Raw genomic sequence first — 19,990 nt, 5'->3', positions numbered from 1 at the left:
TAGCTAGAGTAGTCAGGGAAAGAAGCTCAATGATGAGACAAACATGACAAAATCTGAAAGAATGTTTTAAGTAGAGTATACAGCACATTCAAAAACTCGGAAACAGAAATAAGTTTGGTGTGTAGAAAGGATAAAAATAAGGCTGGTGTGGCTAAAGCATAGACAGCAGAGAAAATGGTAGGCTTTGAGGCCAGAGGAGGAGGCAGGGGCCATATCCTACAGGATTTTGTAGACTATGGTAAGGAGAATAAATTTTATCCAATGGCAAAAAGAAGCCACTGAATGATATTAAGCAGATCCTTGATACAGTATGATATATGTTTGAAAAAGATATAGTTTATGATGTAGAGAATGAATTATGGGGCAAAGGTAGAGAGATCAGTTAGGAGGATAATCTAGGTAAGAGATGATGGTTTAGACTAAGGTTTCAATAAGGGACATGGTGAAAGACAGTCATACGAGGTATCTTGTTTTGGAGAAAATGCTAACGGGACTTACTAATGGATTTAAACATAAAAGCACTTATAATGACTCTCCAACACAGGGTGAGTAAAAAGCAGAGTCTTTTGCAAAGGTGACAGAGGAAAGATTAACAAAGAAGAAAAACATAAAAAAGACTGTTTTGGGCTTCTACAGAACAAGGTGCTGCACAAGGAAGAGGAATACCTGCGCCTGGTGGCAGGCAACTGAACATTTCTTCCCTACTTCTCTGATATTCGTGAAGAGAGATCGCCCCTGCCCCATACGTTGGCATAACTCTCCCCACCTCATTACTGTCCTAAGTTTGAAGTTTAGTAAGGAGGTTGACTAAGTTTAGTAAGGTAGGTAAACTAATTTAGGGAGAGAATGCTGGGCATTCTTGGCTCCCTCCTTTATTTTGGGATTTGGTACACATTCTCTTCTGTTCTTTCACAGCTCTATATCTGGGCAAGAATGCTTGAGTTGGCTATAAATTACTGGGGAAGTCTAAATAAGGGAAGTCTTCAATAAGGAAAGTCTTTAATGTATTAGTGTGGATCTTTGAAAAACAACTGAGGAAAACAATCAAGGGGTGAAACTTTAGGTTAGTAAGGCCATGCCATGCAAGAGTTTGTTCTTGGTTAAGTCACTACAGCTTATGGGAGTTTTTAGCAAGCAGGCTACAATGGCTTTCAATAAGTAGAAATAGCCCACATCAAAAGTACAGGTCCTATAGGACAGCCTACTACAGCTTAAAATTTATTCTAACTTGCACCTTGGCATGGTATAGCCAAGAAAGCTGAGGCAGAATTCTATTTTGGTATGAGAGCTAAATGCCTTTTTTTTTTTTTTTTTGTACTTTATCAGTGCTTTGCAGTCAGGTCTACAGGGGGAGTTTTAACGAGCACCTTCTAAATTCCCTGTAGACAACAGAGCAAAAGAAGGAGCTTTAAGTTTAAGGTATTAAAGCCAACTCTCAACAAACAGTGTGCAATTAGATGTCCCAAATTCTATTTTGAACCACCTCTGAAGACAAAGAACCAGGCAGGGACAAACCTCGTCCATTAGTTTCAACTTGAACTTTGATTTGTAAACTACACATGCTGACCACAGCTCTGGATTTCTAAGTTCTACTGTTTAGTGATAAAAAATTTCTAAGTTCTACTGTTTAATGACAATATGCCATATCCTTTGAGCAGAGGAAAAAAAACCTGAATGAAATTATTGTAGCAACAGTAGAAAAGGAATACCAAATAAATGAAAAAATGAGGCTTAGAGTGGAAGATGAGAAAGATTTCTTTAGAAGCAAGGTCTGAGAACTTGTGGAATCAACAAGACAGATAGGGAAGGGAAATGAGATCTTTAAAACCAGAATAGAATATTATAATAGGAAAAAGATCTACTGAGCTAAAATTGCTCTGATAAAGGCTGTAGAAAAGGTAAAAATGTGTTAGTGGTAATTAGGTCAGAAATAGTAACAAGGTCTAAGGAAATTTAATAGTAAGAGAAGCAAAATGTGGAAAAGCAAGAGATCAATAAGGAGCCAAGATTCACAACCTCTTGGGAAAGCATCCTGTTACAGCCACCTATAAATTCTTTAATAAAGCAATTGGAGAACTGTTCCTTAAAGATCAGAATGCTCAAAATGTTGATAATTATTAAAACTATACTATACCAACTATCTATTTATTCTATTTCTGTATATATTTGAAAATTTTCACAATAAATAAGTTTTAGTACTGGAACAAAAATAAAAAATCTGAATAGATTTTAGAGAGAACTACTAGGAAAATCAGCACAAAATACTCGAAGTACTACTGGTGTATTTCAAGGTGATTCTATCATTGCAAGTTGATACTCTGAAGAACTATCCCAAAAAGTTCACAGAATTAGGATTCTAAAGGGAAGGTACAGCAAAGTAGAAATCTATTAAAGTGACAATGAGAAATTAGATATTAGAGGGTTAGACATTGTTCTGATGAGAGAACGTTTTTGGCAGAACATAGTGAGTTCATACATCTCGCTATTGGAGTTCCCATAAGACAAAGAAAAACATAACAGAAAAACAAGTGTCTAAGTCAGAAAGGAAAAAAGTAAAAGTAAAGAAGGTATTTCATGCCACTGAACTAGGTCCATATATTTTAGAGAAGAAAAACAACCTTCAGTAGTAGAGTGAATGTTGCTAACAAGGACATGAGAACAGTAGAGGGAAATTAAGTACTACAGTCTTACAGTGTTACCACAAAAAAAAAGTGTAAGAGAAAGAAATTCTATTCACAACCTGGAACATTTCAAGGCTGATGAGTATTAAGTCTTCGAAAGGCCTCTAGTGACACAGATTTCAGAAGTCAACAGCTACTATTCAAAAATCTAGCGAGGATGATCTTTCATGTGAAAGAGACATAAGGCCAGGAGTAAATCTTCTCAAGAGCAGGTCTCACCAGTCTAAGTTATTCCACAGCAAGATGCAGTGGCAGTGCCTGTCACAGCACAGAAGTGAAAAATGCTGGCTCATAAGACATATGAAGTCTCTACCACTGAAGAGAGTCCACACCTTCACTGCAGCACTACAGTGCCAAAAAGATAGGGCTCAAGTAGGAAACGGAAATTAGTAAGCTGAATATAATAAATGGGAAAGAAAAACATTTCAAATAAACTATGACTAGAGTTGTTATCATTTACAATTTCTAAATTTTGCAAGAACAGAGCAACGTATCAAATGTAACTCAGAAGAAAGGAAACAATTTGCCCAGTTAGCCTCATCCCCAGATATGGCAGTCACTTCTTGATAAGGAGATACCTCCTAGCTAAGTTTATATGCAATGTTGATTCTGGAAATGACTACTTGACATCTTGTTGGTGTTGGTGACTTTGGTAAGAGCCATTTCATTGTAGTGGGTATAAAAGCCCAACTGAAGAGGATTCAGAAGAGAATAAGAGGTGGGACAATAAAGGCAAACTTTCTATACTGGTCCCAATATTAATCTCCTTCTAATAGGAAGGAAAACAAGAGTATTCTGGCACACATGTGGATAAGTTAGTAAATCTCGTAATGGAAAGTGAGGTACTTTCACAGATTACATTTATTTTTTCAATAAAATATGAAACAATGTTGTCAGTTGAAGAGTAAAGAATGGAGTTATAGAAAGTTTGGGAAGAAAGGAAAAGATATTCAACAGCTATCTCAGAATGGGAAAGTGAATATACTATGGAAGTTTATCAGACTGTCAAATAACATTGAGTGTCCAGTGATTTTGTATACTCTTATAATAAAGATCAAAATGGCTGTGTAATTTCTCTTCCAAGGGCTGAACTTGTGGGGTATAAACAGAGAAATGGCAGTTTAAATGTTTAACCAGGGTTATGAGTAGGAGAGAGGATAAAGGAAATTAAAGGTAGATATGACTGCTGAATCTTACTAAAAATCTAAAAAAATAGTCTTCCTCCTCACCTATATCTATGTACTTATGGTTTACAACACAGTTCTGCATTTAAAGAGAACTTATATCCCAATTTTTTAAATTTCAAAAATATCAGAGAGAAGTAAATAGACTATAATTCAGTAAATTATAACGTGCTCAAGAAAATCTTGAATTAAGATCACAGATATGCCAGAATTTCACAATGAACTGACACACTAGGATTTCATCTGTGCAAGAGGTGCGTAACATTAGCAGAAAGATATACTTACCTTGGTGTTTCCCAGGAAATCTCTATATTCTCTTAATATTTTTTGGTTTCTAAATAACCCTAAAGAAAAGAATTACAAAACACATTTAGCTCACACATAGTCTTATCTGTTAAATTTTAGATTAATACAATAATTTTCTTTAAGACTATGTTAAATATGCTCTATTAGCTACCAGCAAAAATATCAGGTTATTATAAGAAATCTAGATTTGTAATCCGATTAAAAAAATGGGCAAAGGACCTGAACAGACTTTTTCCCAAAGATAACATACAAATGGCCAAGAAGCACATGAAAAGATGCTCATATCACTAATCATCAGAGAAATGCAAATCAAAACCACAATGAGGTATATCACCTCACACCCATCAGAATGGCGACTACCACCCTTCCCCCCCCCCACTCCCCCCAAAAATAACTGTTTATGAGGATGAGGAAAAATTGAAAACCTCAGTGGGATTGTAAAATGGTGCAACTGCCATGGAAAACAGTATGAAGGTTCCTCAAAATAGTAAAAGCTATCATGTGATCTAGCAATCCCATTTGTGGGTATATATCCAAAAAAATGAAAGGAGGGTCTCAAAAAAATATTTACACACCCATGTCCACAGCAGCACTATGCACAATAGCCAGGGAGTGAAAGCAACCAAAATGTCTATGGACAGATGAGTAAACAAAATATGGTAAATACAATGGAATATTACTCAGACTTAAAAAGGAAGGAAATCTTGTCAAATGGATGAACCTTGAGGGCATTATGCTAAGTGAAATAAGTCAAAAAGACAAATGCTATACGAGTCCATTTATATGAGGTATTCACAGTAACTGAATTCATAGAAACAAAAAGTGGAATAGTAGTTACCAGAAGCTAGGGGACGGGGAGAAGAGGAGTTGTTTAAAGGGAACATTTTAGTTTTATAACATGAAAAAGTTCTGGAAAAGAAAAATTTCTGGAGATGTTTCATAACAGTGCGACTATCTTAACAATTCTGAACTGTTCACTTAAAAATTGTTAAAATTATGAATTTTATGTTACATTTTTTACCACAATAAAAAAAATGGGGAGAAATCTGGATTTGCATAAAGGCAGTTTGATAAGATGCTCTCCTCAAAATTACCTAAAAAATATGAGTTATTTAAGCTTGATGTAAGAACCAATTCTTCATTTTTAACTCGAAGTTCAAAAATACAGGAAGAAATATTTTCCCATTACTGTTTTCTCAAATTTTGTTACTTTAAATATTTTCTTTACGTACAAAGTTTTAATGGTATTATTTTAAGAGCAAAAGACTGGAAATGACTGATAAACTATGGTATAACCCACCTCAAAATGCAGTTTTATAAAAGGAACAAAGGAATGTCTCTATTTACTGCTAGAGAATGCTCCCCAGGACATACTATCAAGTAAAAAAAAAAAAAAGACAGAAAGCATATATACTATGTCTTATTTATTAAAGGGGGGGTAAAGGAGGGTTAAAACCATTAAGTATGCTATTTTATACTTTTTAAATGGTTACCTATGCAAGAGAGAGGGAATAAGATGGAGAGGACAGGAATGGAAGCTAAATTTCTTTGAAGTATTTTGTCTCATAAATGTGACTTTGGAATCGTGTAAATGTGTTACAAAACAATAAAATATAAATAAATCAAAATTATTTCTAAAAATCCAAAGCAAAATGAAAGAAATGAACCTAATTTTATATCTATTTGATGGTTTATCCACACAGAGAGAAATTTCAAGTGACTTTAAAACAGAAATTTGATTATATATACCTAGTGGAATATATATTAAAGATTTAAAAAAAAGCAAAGAAATCTTAAATCACCCTGATAGCAATAACACTGATACTGTTATTTTGAAACTACACTGATTTCTCTCTGTATGAGTATACACATAAGAATAAGACAAAATCTAATTATTTTAATTATGTTAATGAATTAAGAAATAAGATTTTCAGTATGATACAAAAACCAAAAAAGAAAAAAAAAGTTGTTTATCAGAATAACCTATGTATTTTCTCTTAAGAAAAAAAATATTTCCTAGCCCTGTCCACTGAAAGACCTTAAAAATATGTCAATCTATTAAAAATTAGTACCCCTAATGCCCAGAGTACAGTCTCCCAATTTTATTTCCCACTAAAAAGAAAAGGGTCTCCTTTTAGAAATGGCTGATTCCTAGTCTATGGCAAGAAATATGTAAGATGAACCTGAAATATCTCACTGTACCTAAAAGCAAGGATGCTTTATTGTACTAGGGTTATGACAAAAGAACTTAGCAATCAACTTGAGGTGCTTCCACTGGCCAACAATGGGAAGATTTTAGCACCACTACTTTGCCTACTTTGTTCTTTACTTCCTTGCATGTCTTCTCTGCCCTTTTCTCCTTCTCACTGATTTCCTTCCTATCTCACTGCTCCCCATCTTGGTACTGAACCCCATACTCTCAAGAAATGCTCTCTATCCCTTTTCCAGTGTTACTGACCATAACTGTCTCACAATTTCCACTTAGAAATTTTATCAACTCATCAAGGGAAGGAAATATTGTTACCTTTAAGCCTTGATCCTGCACAGAACTTAGAAATATAGTTAAAGGATTCAGAATTCTCCTAAATAAAGCCTGGCTGTCAAAGAAATATGTGCACATTTTTTTGCAGACACTAGCACCTCTATCTCTACTTTAATCTTACCACATTACCATATCAGTTCCCCAGAATAACAGAACCATAACTATAGTCTGAGTATCTCATTCTCCAAAGGAATATGCCCTATTCCACCAACATTTGATCATATCTAAATTAGCACTTGTATTACCTAAAAGAAACCCAAATAGAAGCCATTAACTAAACACTGTGCCAAAATTCTGGGGCTCCCTGACCCCAATGTGTATTTCATTTATTGAAAATAAATATTTTACTCCTGTGGATTTAAGTATAGCTCTCTTTAGTGTACCTAGTGTATCTATAGATATAAAGACAGTCAACAACGGTTTCTTCTGTGAGGCCCCTTACATACTAGGGTTCACCGACTCTCCTTCATACTTTTTAAAATGCTAAACCAATCATTTAAAGAACTTGAATTTTGCAAGGAAATCTACACTTATTCAATATGCAGATAACTTAATATTATATATTCTAGCCTTTCAAAATTCTCAAACATATTCCTTATTCCTGCTGACTACATTAGCTAAAAGACATAATGTTTTTGATTTTGTCAAAAAAATTATCAGAAGGTCACTCACGTTCTTTGCCAGAATTAAAGTTCAACCAAGAGACAACTGAGTAGATTATGAAGACTGACAGTCTACTACAGGCAGTGGACAATAAACTTTTCCAAAAACCATCACATGAACGAACTAAAACAAACAGCTGATCTTGTAGAGTTATATACTCAAATATTTACAGACAAAATAATCTAATACCTGGACTGGTTTTACAGTAACTCATTAGAATGAAGATTAATGAGGGGGCTATAGATGAAACAAAGTTGGCCATGTGTTGATAATTATAACGCTGCATGATGGGTACATGAGGGGTTATTATACTTTCCTCTGTACTTCAGAATATATTTGAAATTTCCCTACTAAAAGGTAGGGAAACAAAACAAAATGTGAAGAAATGTTCGGAAATACTTAGACCATATACAACTAAGTATTAAAATCCACTGAGAGAGGAGGAAAAAAATGGTGTAGATGATAGAGGCTCTGTTCATCCCGCTGGTGACCAAACCAAAGTTGTGACGGAAACAAGGAGCAAGCAGCAAAGAAAAATCACCTGGGATCTTGATGAACAAGCCATACAACTAAGGAGAAATCCAAGAAACACCCTGCAATGGCAGAAGGTAGGACAGGGCGAGGACATGGGGCTGCCCAGTCTCCAGTGGCTAAGTGGGATCGAGGCAGCGGCCGCGCCTCTTAAAGGGGCTGCATCCGTGAGCAGATTTTTGCAGTGACGGACCTGTTTGCTCTGAGCACCAGTGCCGATTTGGCTGTGCACAGGGGGCACCAGGGATTTACACGGAGACAACGTCAGAGTGAGGGCCGAGGCGAGGCTCACTCTATATAGTACAGAAGTGCTGAAGATAGCCATTGTTCCCTGTTGAACTCTCCCCGCTCCAGTGCGCAGACACAGAGCCGCCATAGCCAGGATGTCATCAAACTGGATAACAGAGGTCGCTCCACCCAGAGAATTCCCTAAAACCCCACCTCCCCCAACTCATGGCCCCACCCAAACCACATCCAGGTGCATCCTCAGCGAGTCAGGTGCTCCTTGCTGAGCAGTGCCTAGACTCACACTGGAGGCAGCTGGCCTCAGTTTCTGGTGTGGCCTTTTGAGGCAACTATAAGCACAGCATCTGTGGACTGCTTGCTGAATCTTAACAGGTGGCCCTGGAGGGGCAGAGGCTTGGGCTAAATTTGGCCTGCAGCTGAACCTATCTCAGGACTGTGCCACTGGACACCTACTTCACAAATCCACACTAATAAGATTGAGAGACTTAGGAGCTTTGCTTAGTAAAGAGAAATAGACGCGGAAAGGCAGCCAAAATGGGAAGACAAGCAGAAATCATATGAGAGACCAGAAGAGAAATACAGATATAATGGAGTCAACTAATCTAACAGATGCAGAGTTCAAAACACTGGTTATAAAGATGCTCGATGAACTTTTGGAAAGTGTAGATAAATTCAGTGAGAACTTCAATGAAGATAAAAACCACAAAAATGGAAATGGAAATTATAAAAGGAAACCAGTCTGAAATGAAGAACGTATTATCTAAGATGAGAAGTATATTAAATGGAATAAACAAAGGAATAAACAAAGTGAATAAAGAAAAGGATCAAATGACCTATCTAAAGGACGGGAAAGCCAAGGACACTCAATCACAATGGCAAGAAAAAAGATGCCAAGACTATAAAAATAATTTAAGGAGCATATGGGACACAATTAAGGGTCCAAATATCTGTCTGATCGGCATACCTGAAGAAAATCAAGATGTTGAACAACTGTTTGAAGAAATAATGATGGAAAACTTCCCTAACCTGGTGAAGGAAAAGGATATGAAACTCCAGGAAGCTCAGAGAATCCCAAAAACCAGGGATCCAAAGAGGCCCGAACCAAGACACATCATAACTAAAATGCCAAAGGTTAAATATAAAGAAAGAATATTAAAGCAGCAAGAGAAAAACAAATAGTTACCTATAAGAGAACACCCTTAAGACTGGCAGCTGATTTCTCAAAAGAAACTTTGCAGGACAGAAGGGCTTGGCACAAAATATTCGACATGATGAAGATCCAGGATCTACAACCAAGAATACTTTAGAATACTTTATCCAGTGAAGGTATCATTTAGAGTTGAAGGACAGATAAAGAACTTCTCAGACAAAAATAAGCTATATATCACCACCAAACCAGTATTATAGGAAATGTTGGAGGGACTACTTTAAGAAGAAAAAAACATGTATCATAAACAGGAATAAAGAATGGTAACAACTACATTCCTATCAATAAGTACTTCAAATGGAAAAGAATTAAGTGCTCCAACCAAAAGATAGAGTGACGGAAGGATAAGAAAATAAGACCCCTACATATGCTGCCTACGAGAGACTCACTTCAGATTAAAAGACACACACAGACTAAAAGGAAGGAGATGAAAAAAGATATTGCTTTGATGGACCTAGAAGGTATTTAAGTCAGACAGAGAAAGATAAACACTATATGATTTCGCTTACATGCAGAATCTAAGGAACAAAAAGAACAAACCAATCAAAAACAGACTCACAAATATAGTAGACAATTTGGTGATGAACAGAGAGGAAGGAGGTTAGGGGCTGAGAGAATGGGGTGAAGGGTTAACAAAGTACAAATTAGTAGCTGATGGATGGTCATGGGGATGGAGAGCACAGCATAGGGAATGCAGTTAGCATTAATACATTGACTAGGTGGAGGGTCAGGGAAGAAGGGAAGGAGCAATTGCGGGGATCGTTGTACAAACTATACAGATGTCTAACCAATGTCCTGTATACTTGAAACTAATTAAAATAAATTTTAAAAAAATCCATGAAAAACTCATGAACTTCAGTTTAAAAAGACATATAATCTAAGAGTGAATAATATAAAAATTAGTAAAGAAGACAAATAAATATATTAAAAAGATAATCAACCTCAGTAGTAATCATAGAAATTCAAAATTAAATTAAAGATAACATCTGTTACCCATCAAATACAAAAAAAAAAGTTAAAACATCGTGAGTGTAAATGTAAACTGGTATAATTATTCAGGAGCTATTAAATTTTAAAATGTCTATGTCTTCTGAACCTGAAATTCTACTATTAACATTTTATCTTATATAGATATTTACAACAGTATTACATGGTTAAAAAGATGGGAGGACATTCACTAATGTGTTCTTTGTGATGATAAAAAAAAAAGAGAGAACATAAAGTTTGATACATCCATAAAATAGAACACTACAAAGCTGTTAAAAAGAATAAGGCAGAAATAGATTTTTAGATGTAGACATGGAAAGATGTTTATGATTACACTGGTAAGTATACAGAACAATATACAAAACAGTATGTACAGTGTCACTCAATTTATGTTTAAGTGAAAAAATGTGTATAAAAATTTGAAAATGCAAAGGTGGCTCCACAGTGTAGTGGTTAGCACGTCTGCTTTATATGCAGAAGGTCCTGGGTTCGTGCCCCAGGTGGAGCCATGGACCATACCCCAGGTGCGCCGGGCCCTGAGTGCACCAGGCCCCCCAAATGTGCCAGGGGTGCCAGGCCTCGGGTGTGCCAGGCCCCGAGTATGCGCTGCAAGTGCATGGGAGGAGATGCCCTGCTTTCAGAGATCCAGTCCTTAAGGGGAGATGGCCACATCCGTAGGTCAGGGGTGGCAGTGGGGGAGGGGAGGTGGATTAAAGAGGGGGGAAAAAAATTTGAAAATGCATCAGAAACATTCTGGAAGAATATATATCAAACTATCAATGAGTTATCTCTAGGGAAAAAAAATGAGACAGTACTAGAGGAAAGGGAGACTTTTTATTCTTTATATTTTTGTATCCTTTTTTAAATCACAAGTATGCACCACTTTTTATCATTAATACATACATATGTAAATCAAAGAATTATCTGAAGCCTATTTCACATTATATAAATCCTAATTCTATAAAGGTAGCTTTGTCTTTAAACCAACGGATTGTTACATTACCTGAGGGTCTTATTTGCATCTAAATCTCAAAAGCCAAGCACTGCTTCTAGTTCATATGATAAAAATTTGCTGAATAAATTAAAATAAAAATGTAGTAGCTGAATCAACATACTTTTCTGTAAGAAAGTATTATCTATTCTATCACTTTTAGAATAAGTATAATCTTCAAATTATACCATCGGTTTTAATATTCAGGTCTTATGGCAACCACAAATTAGCTTCACTACCTCTGATCATCTTTTAAAAGCTATAGAGGGGGAAACAAAAAATAGATACTGTTTTTATAAAACAAATGAATCCCAAAATGGAGACTGCTATCTGCTAGAACCCATAGCACCAATGCCAAAAGGTATGCAACCACCACAGAGTTGCGTAATTATAGGCACAGTTCTTACCTATGAGTTATAGGCATACTTCATTTTACTGAGTTTTGTTTTATTGCACTTCACAGATAATTGTGTTTTTTACAAATTGAAGGCAATATCCTCTACCAGCAGAAAATTATGACTCGCTTTACTGCAATATTTGCTTTCTTGTTGTGGTCTGACCTGAACCTGCAATATCTCTGAAGTACACCTGCACTTTCCAATAAACTCAACTTTAAATGAAATATACTTACTTTCTCTGTATTCTATTTCTGCTTCTTTGCGCAGTTTTTTCTCTCTGGCCAGAGCTTCAGGACTTCCCCACACTTCCAAAGATCTGTGCATAAACATATGACCAAGAACAATGGACAATTTTAATGACTTTATTGTAATCATATTTAAATCTAAATGAACCACATAACTTATGAGAACCTTACAACAAAGCATAATGTCTTTCAGGAAAAATACAAAGCACTTAAAGAACTTTTCTAAATGAAATCTAAACAAAAGAGTAAATTCACAGTAAATCTTATAAATTAGGATATATTTTTAGTTAACAGTATATACTAGTAACTCCCAAATAAACAAATTTGCAAATATAAAAATATTCTACTTTTAAAATATGTCATTTAAAAAATACTGGGTTTACAGCCATGCTACCCTGAACAAGCCTGATCCCGTCTGATCTCGGAAACTAAGCAGGGTCAGGCCTGGTTAGTATTTGGATGGGAGACCACTTAGGAAAACCAGGTGCTGTAGGCGTGAAAAATAAAAAAATAAAAAAAAGGGATTATAAGATGACAAGGTCCTTGCAATCTGTGAGGTCAACCAAGGGTTGCTTCATCTAAGAAATAAAAAAAAAATTTAAATAAATATAATTAATTAATTAATTCTGGGTCTAAAATATGTTTTTATTAATCCCAAATTTACTTGTACTTTTATTCTAAAAGAACTATGTTCTTACTTCGCCTCCACATCTGATCTCAAGTATACAGTAAAGGACTCAGTATCTTCATGGGGACTTCGTCGTCTGATTTTTCGAAGTTGTTCTAGATCACTGAAGAAAAAAACATGTTGGATTTATTCAAAGTTCTTACAGTTTATTTATTAAAAGGATTAAGAGCAGATAAAAGCCACTACATTAATCCTCATCTTAAAAGACTATAGACCTGTATAGCTTTTGAAGATCAGTTTATAAAGATTACATTTTGTACACAGAAATTGGTCTAGAGATAGTGAAAAAAAATAATTACTTTTTATTTTTGGGGGTATCATATATAGGTATATATATATGGTACCTAAAATGCTCAATATAGGTACCATAACATAATATGCAGACATTAAAATTCCTTCATAAATGATTACATTTTATCTGCTATGGACACACCACTGCAATATCTGATGTGTAAAAGAAAGGTGAAAACTGGAAAGAACATGAACTAGAGTATCAGCCTTCTATTTAAGAATTTAAATTTAAAACTTACAGCCCTGTTGGTTTACATTCAGACTGATATTAAGTGTTAATACCATTTGAAGGTATCAAGTCACAAAGATTACATGTCAATTCCATGCTATTTAATAATTTTTCCCTTCTCTTAAATTCTGAAAAGTTTATATATTCATCAAGTCACCGCTAAACAGTCATTCTGTATTTATTTGATTATTGGTGTTCCTAAGACAATTTTGTAACAGGGATGAAAAGACCTATAAATTAAAACGTGGTTAACTATGGAATTTTATTAAGTTCTAGAACTTAAATCTGAAGTTTAAAAAAGTCAGCAACCACGGATTAGTAACAAAGTTTGGACCAGGTATCAAAAGATTATTCTAGTTTCCTCTCTATCACTGACTCACTAAATGAGGTGGGTCATCACTAACATCTTTATTATGTTTCCTGGCTTATAATGTGAAGATGGCAATACTTAACAAACTTAATTGACAAAAATTTTGTGAGAACTAAATGAAATGCTCTGTGAAATAGAATATATTTTTACATCAGGGCTATAATTGATTATTATTTTACTCAGAATATAAGCTATTAAACCGATTATAGGATTCCGTATTTCTTGATACTGGATTATAAAGGATATGGCCAAGAGGGAGAACGAAGAAAAGGATCACATCTGATATCTCTAAAGCCAAGAAATCTTCTACATAAATATGGCTTTTCTAGGTAAACACACAAAGGAATTTTTAAAATATGCAATAAATATAATCTCAATAACTATGATCACAAGAAAAAAACAAAAGACCAGAAAATAAAATTTATATATTCAACAGAAACCACATATGGAATATAAATATAAATGTACTGACTAAATTAAGGACTACTCAATTCTGCTATTCAAAAAACCAAAACTTTTAAAAGTCTAACACAAAAATATGCAAATATTCTTATTATTGATAATCTGCCAGATGTGAACATAATGATAAAGCTCCTAAGATCTTGTGTGATATGGAGGTTTCAAAAACTTGCCTTTTTGAGTTTAAAAGACCAGAAAGACTGAAATTGCTCATGCTGGAGCATAATTCAATTTATTTCAGTAAGCGAACAATTTTACATTTTTTTTAACGGAATAAAAGTATTTCTTCAATTTAGGAAGAAGCCATGGGAAAGTTTCCACACTAATGGTAGCAGGTAACACATTCTAAGAAATTAATGGTTATTATGATAAAACAGATCAAATTACCACATTTTTAAAAAATTATTGTACCTGGATTTAAGGCAGAACTCATTTATTGCTCTGACTCCAGTGATAAAATTATTCTGAGTGTACTTTGGTCCATATTCCCTCTTCTTAAGGACTGCTTTGACTAAAACCAAAAATACAAGAAAACATAAAATATATGCAGAACAACAGTCATTTAAAGATGAACATATGCTGAGGCCTCTCATGAATTCCGTTAAGATACTGCTTTTTTTCCTTGACTCACTGAATGGCGTCAGAAAAAAATTTCTCCAAGAACAGAATAGAATGGAATTACGTTTGTAGCCATCTAGCTTTTATCTCCATACCTCATTCTTAACTGATGTCAAAATGCCAACCCTCTGTCTAATGGACACCTTGTATAGGTATCACTGGTCTGGTCGGTTTAAACTGTATTAACACAATTTAAATTGTTTAGGTTCTGAATGAAAATAAATTTGTTTCAATTAAATATTACAGGCCAGTTCAGTGTTTTTCAAACTGTGGGTTAAAAAAAGCATTTTATATAAAATGAAAAGAGAAAATAATTAAAGAGTACTGCATATAATTAAGAATAAGTATTTTTTATGAAAACTTTTGTTTCAGTTCATATAATTATATATATATGTGTATATATACACACATATATATATATAAAGTTATTAGGTAGTATTTCTTATGTGGGTTTCATTCAAAACAGTGTGAAAGCCATCGGACTGTTTCACATGTTACAAAGCTGAAGTTAACTAAAGGAACATTTTTTATCAGTTAAAAATTATAAAAAGTTATTACAGATTATAGATAAAATACCACCTTCTATTAAATTATTTTCCTACTATCAAGTTTCAAAGTGTTCATAAAAAGGCCAGAGATGTCAACAACAAAATACCTTTGGCATCGATTATAATCTGTGAATTAAAAATTTCACTCAACACTGGTCTTTATGTCTTTATATTATAAAGTGAGACTTTTGGTCACATGACATAGATAAATAACATAGGCAAGGATCTGAAGAGCAAGAGCAAAACAAAAGAAGAAACTCGTGTTCTGTCACCTAGTCAAATTGTCACCTAGTCATCCTCATATTCTACCTTCATAACTACTAATTTATAAATTTTCTGTTCTATACTAAGTTGAAAGAGCAATTAAGATTAAAATTATCCATCCCTACAGTAGACTAAGACATTCTTAAAATATTAGATATTAAAATCTAAAGCACAAATAATACCTAAAAACATTTCAAAAGTAAACTTCAATATAAAAATCAAAACTTTACTTGAAAAAGAAAAAACAAGCATCTAAAGAAGTTCAGGTTTCTTTCACATGAGTTCAAGTCTCTCAACCGCCTTACTCCAATAATCCTAAAACTCAAAATCCAGATGAGTTCCTCTGGAGGAGACAGGAGAATTACATCTCTTTTTTTAAAAGATTAGGATTTTTTTTTTAATTACTTTTTAAAAATTTCTTCAAAGTACCTAGAAATCCCTGTTAACTTTTCCTGGCCCAAATTATTGATGATAATGGCTGCTATCACAACATCAATTATTCTTAATTGTGACTGTGCTCTATGTATCATCTTCAAAATTATCCTACAAAAGAAGTCCTATTTTTAGAACCATCTTATTGGGAGAGAACTATGGCTCCGAAAAGTCAAGTAAACTATCCAAAGCCATACAGCTGTTACATGCTAGGGGGTATAAATTGAATCAAGTTTTGTCTGACACCAAAGCTACAGTGCTCCTAATCACAGAGTTACTGCCTCCTTGAAATATGCTGCTTTTGGGAATGGGAGCCATAGCTCATTTAGAACAGAGCTGCAAACAAAAATTCCTTCATCACGCAATTTCTCCTAGAAAAGAAAGTCAGACAATGATGTCCAAACTCAACCTGGATTTGAAAAAGCTGTAGCTTTGGCCTCTTGTCCTTTAATCGCGTTACTTTTTGATAGGGTAGGCAGATAGGTAGATATGAGCCAGAGGGAGAAGGACAATAGGGGTTAATGAGCCCCTAACATCGGTTTAGCAGTAAAACGTATGAAAAAAGATAACAGGCGGCTTGTTTTCCCATGGTCAGAACCTCTACAAAGCAAAACATCTAGAGGCTTCTGGCACCTCCCTCCTTCTCCCATGATCAGTTAAAGGCAAATGACCATTATATGACCTTACTCTGGGGGCGCTTGACAGGTATTGGCAAAATTAGTTAACTGGGCATGAGCCCACCCTCCAAATCCCAAAAGCACAGACGTGTGACATCTCATCTACGGGCACACACTACACAATGCGCCAGCTTGGAGTAGGAGGGTCAGAGGAGGGACGGAAGGTGAACACAGAAACCGATATAATACCCCAACTCTCAACTTCTCAACACACTGGATTCTCTACCAAGTTGCCCGCTTGGACTTCTCCAAGTGTACTTTGCTTGCTTTACTTAATAAAATTGCTGCTGTTTGCTATGCTTTGCCTGCTGTCTTTCTTCTCCAAGCACTGGACCTGCACGCAAATCTCTTGTGGGGCATCCAAGAACCAAGGCCCAACTCTCACAATGCAGACATCTTATTGTCCAGCAACATTTAAAATAGTAAAGCGCTTGATGACTTCTGTCATTACTCCTTTCTTTGGGCTTTTGAGAAAACAATTATAAAATTTGGGACCAAAATGCAAAGTAAACCTCAGGAGAAAATTAGCTTATAAATAGGAGAATAAATCCTTATAGTTAATATATTTAAAGAAAAATAAAACAAACTATATCCTTATAATAATATAAAGAGCTCAATATTAACTAATTTTATATATTTATTTCGAAACATTGTTACAATAAAAAATAGAATAAAATATATTTACCTCTTACTTGGAGAGGTTCTTGTTTCATAAGTGGCGCTTTGAGTTCCGCACCTATATTTTCTGCTGTAAAGTTTATTTCAAAAGTTTACATTAAGAAGTGGCTTTCATACAAACCTATAAACTCAGTATTAGCTAACAATCTGACAATGTATAAAAACGGTTATATTCACAGTCAAGTTGGATTTATCCTAGGAATGTTAAGTAAACATTAAAAAAGCTACTAATTCCCCTCATTAACAGATTAAAAGAAAACAACTAAAGAATCACTTCAGGAGCTAAAGAAAAAGCATTTAATAAAATTCAACACTCATGCAAGTTTCAAACTCTTAGAAAATTAGGACAAAAAGGAATTCCTTTAAAGAGTAAAACAAACTTAAACATTGTATTCAATGGTGAAACTTTAGATGTATTCCTTTAAAATAAGGAACAAAACAAGGACACACACTGTTGATTCTTCTAGAGATACTATTCAATGAAGACAAAATGACTATTAAGTAGTTACTGAACCTACTTTACAAATAACTCCCCCTCCAAAATAAAAATAAAAATTAAGGGAATTAGAATCTACCTCACACCAACATCTAATTCCAGGTAGATTAATGACTTTAATGTTAAGACATTTACGTACCTAAGAGACAATGATATAGATTATTTTTATGATGGAGTCAGACTTTTTAACAAGATACAAACAAAACAAGAAAAAATGAAAAAATTCTGCTAAATTAAAATTCAGAATATCTGTTCATTAAAAGAGGCCATAAAAAAAGAAAAGCCTCAAACTGGGAGAAGATATTTCCAACAAATAGAATCAACAAAGGTAAGTATCGAGAATATTTAAGAATTCCTCCAGATAAACAAAAGATAACCCACTAGAAAAAAAAGGGCAGCAGACAAAAACAAACTTGCACAGAAAATGAAATACAAATAGCCAATAAACATATGAAAAGATCATTGCTTCATTATTAAATAGAATCCAAATGAAACCACAAGATGCCATTTTATAACTTGCAGATTACAAAAAATGAAAATTATGACAACGTTGGCAAGAGTATGGAGCAATGGGACCATACACTGCTGATGGAATGATAAACAGGCACAAGGTAAAAAATATCACCTTGGTAAACACGTTGGCATTATCTAATATAGTTGAACACAAGCATATATTATGACCTAACATTTCTACTTCTAGATACTTAGCTTATAGAAACTTGCCTGAGAGCATAACAGAGGTATATGAATGTTCAGAGAAGCATTATGTTGTTGTTTCAAACTGTAAACAATCTAAATGTCCATAAGCAAGAGAATAAACTAACCAATTCCATTCATACATCATCTCATACAGCAGTGAATAATAATAAACATAATAATGGCTATCTTTCTTAAACCCTTATTATGTGCTAAACACTATACTAGGCACTTTACATGCACCAACTCATTTAATTCACACGACAGCCCTAAAAAGTACATGCTATAATTATCTGCATGAAAATTAATGAACCAAATACATATACCGTTAAGATAAATCTTAGCAACAAAACTTAATGAAAAAAGTAAATCACAAACGAATACATACAATAAGCTATTACCATGAAGTACAAACACAAGCAATACTAACAGGTATATATAAAAAGTCTAAATCTAGTTCTTTTTTTATATCAAGAGACAAATACAAAATTCAGGATAGTCACACTGGATAGGTAGGGTGCAGGGGGATGTAAGAAGATTGTGATTAAGAATGTAAGGTTCTGGAGAGGCAGAGGAGAGAAACAGCAATTAGCAGGATCGTTTTATAAACTATATAAATGTCTAACCAATGTACTGTATACTTGAAACTAACAAAATAAAATAAAATAAATAAAAAATGCAAGATTTAACACACCAAAAAAAAAAAAAAAAAGTAAGGTTCTTAGGTTGGGTGGTAAATTCCCAAGAGTTAATTTTATTGTTTTCTAACTTACATATACAATGCATATATTCTTTTATAAGTATTACATATTTTGTAATAAAAATCTCACACTGAAAACATTTTCCCTGATTATATATATCCTCATTTAAAAATAAAATAGTATTTCAGTTTATTAATAATGTTTATTAACATTTACTAAGCATTTACCATATGCCACATACTGTACTATGTGCTTTATGTTCATTATTTCATTTAATCCTCACAAAACTGCTTTAAGTACTATTATCTTCATCTTTCAGATGAGGAAACTGAGCACAAAGTTTTATAACTTCCTCCAAAGTCACACAGCTAGTATTTTAAACATAAAGTCACTTTAAGATTGAAAGCCAAGTCATTCTGATTAGTCTATGTCTTAACCACTTCCTATATTGCCTTTATATTTAAAATAATATTTGATTTATGAGTAAGTATTTGTGTAATTTGCATGGGGGAGGAGAAGATAGAAGTGAATAACGCATTAGCAACCCGGAGATTACTGGTAACCTTTTGAAACAGCAGTTTCAGCAGGAAGAGTAGGGACTGAGACAACAGGTTGAGGTGAGAATGGGAAATGAAGTAAAAGCAGCATCTGAACTTTTAGCAGGAGCTGGAAAGGAGCATGAAATCAAGGAAAGACTGGCTGCATTTCATATAGAAATAGGAATGATGAAGTAAAGGGAGAAACTGTGGTGTAGTAGATTAAGAGAATAATCACAAGAGCAAAGTCCTTGGGCAGATGAGGTAGTTTCCACAACACACATCTCCGAAAACATGTAATGAAATAGAAATGAACTGTTCTCAAA

General features: G+C 34.2%; 1 protein-coding gene, 1 non-coding gene and 1 pseudogene across 2 annotated transcripts in view; 2 read left to right on the top strand and 1 right to left on the bottom strand.

The window, feature by feature from the left end:
* Positions 1-19,990, bottom strand: part of SLC30A9 (solute carrier family 30 member 9) — a 70,844-nt gene that overhangs the window by 36,865 nt on the left and 13,989 nt on the right. Inside the window, exons 3-7 of the mRNA XM_039845104.1 lie at positions 17,243-17,305; positions 14,430-14,529; positions 12,680-12,772; positions 11,970-12,052; positions 4,151-4,209 (exon numbers count right to left, since the gene is read on the bottom strand). Of these exons, the coding sequence (XP_039701038.1) occupies positions 4,151-4,209; positions 11,970-12,052; positions 12,680-12,772; positions 14,430-14,529; positions 17,243-17,305 (398 nt within the window). The remainder of the gene's footprint in view (positions 1-4,150; positions 4,210-11,969; positions 12,053-12,679; positions 12,773-14,429; positions 14,530-17,242; positions 17,306-19,990) is intronic.
* TRNAI-UAU (transfer RNA isoleucine (anticodon UAU)) lies at positions 10,783-10,856 on the top strand. Its single transcript has one exon. It is a non-coding gene; the product is annotated as a tRNA-Ile (tRNA).
* LOC120588670 (uncharacterized) lies at positions 12,359-12,477 on the top strand (annotated as a pseudogene).

This window comes from Pteropus medius, unplaced genomic scaffold (assembly GCF_902729225.1).
Source record: "Pteropus medius unplaced genomic scaffold, Ma_sr-lr_union100, whole genome shotgun sequence".
Taxonomy (NCBI): domain Eukaryota; kingdom Metazoa; phylum Chordata; class Mammalia; order Chiroptera; family Pteropodidae; genus Pteropus; species Pteropus medius.
This window is presented reverse-complemented; position numbering and strand designations above follow the sequence as displayed.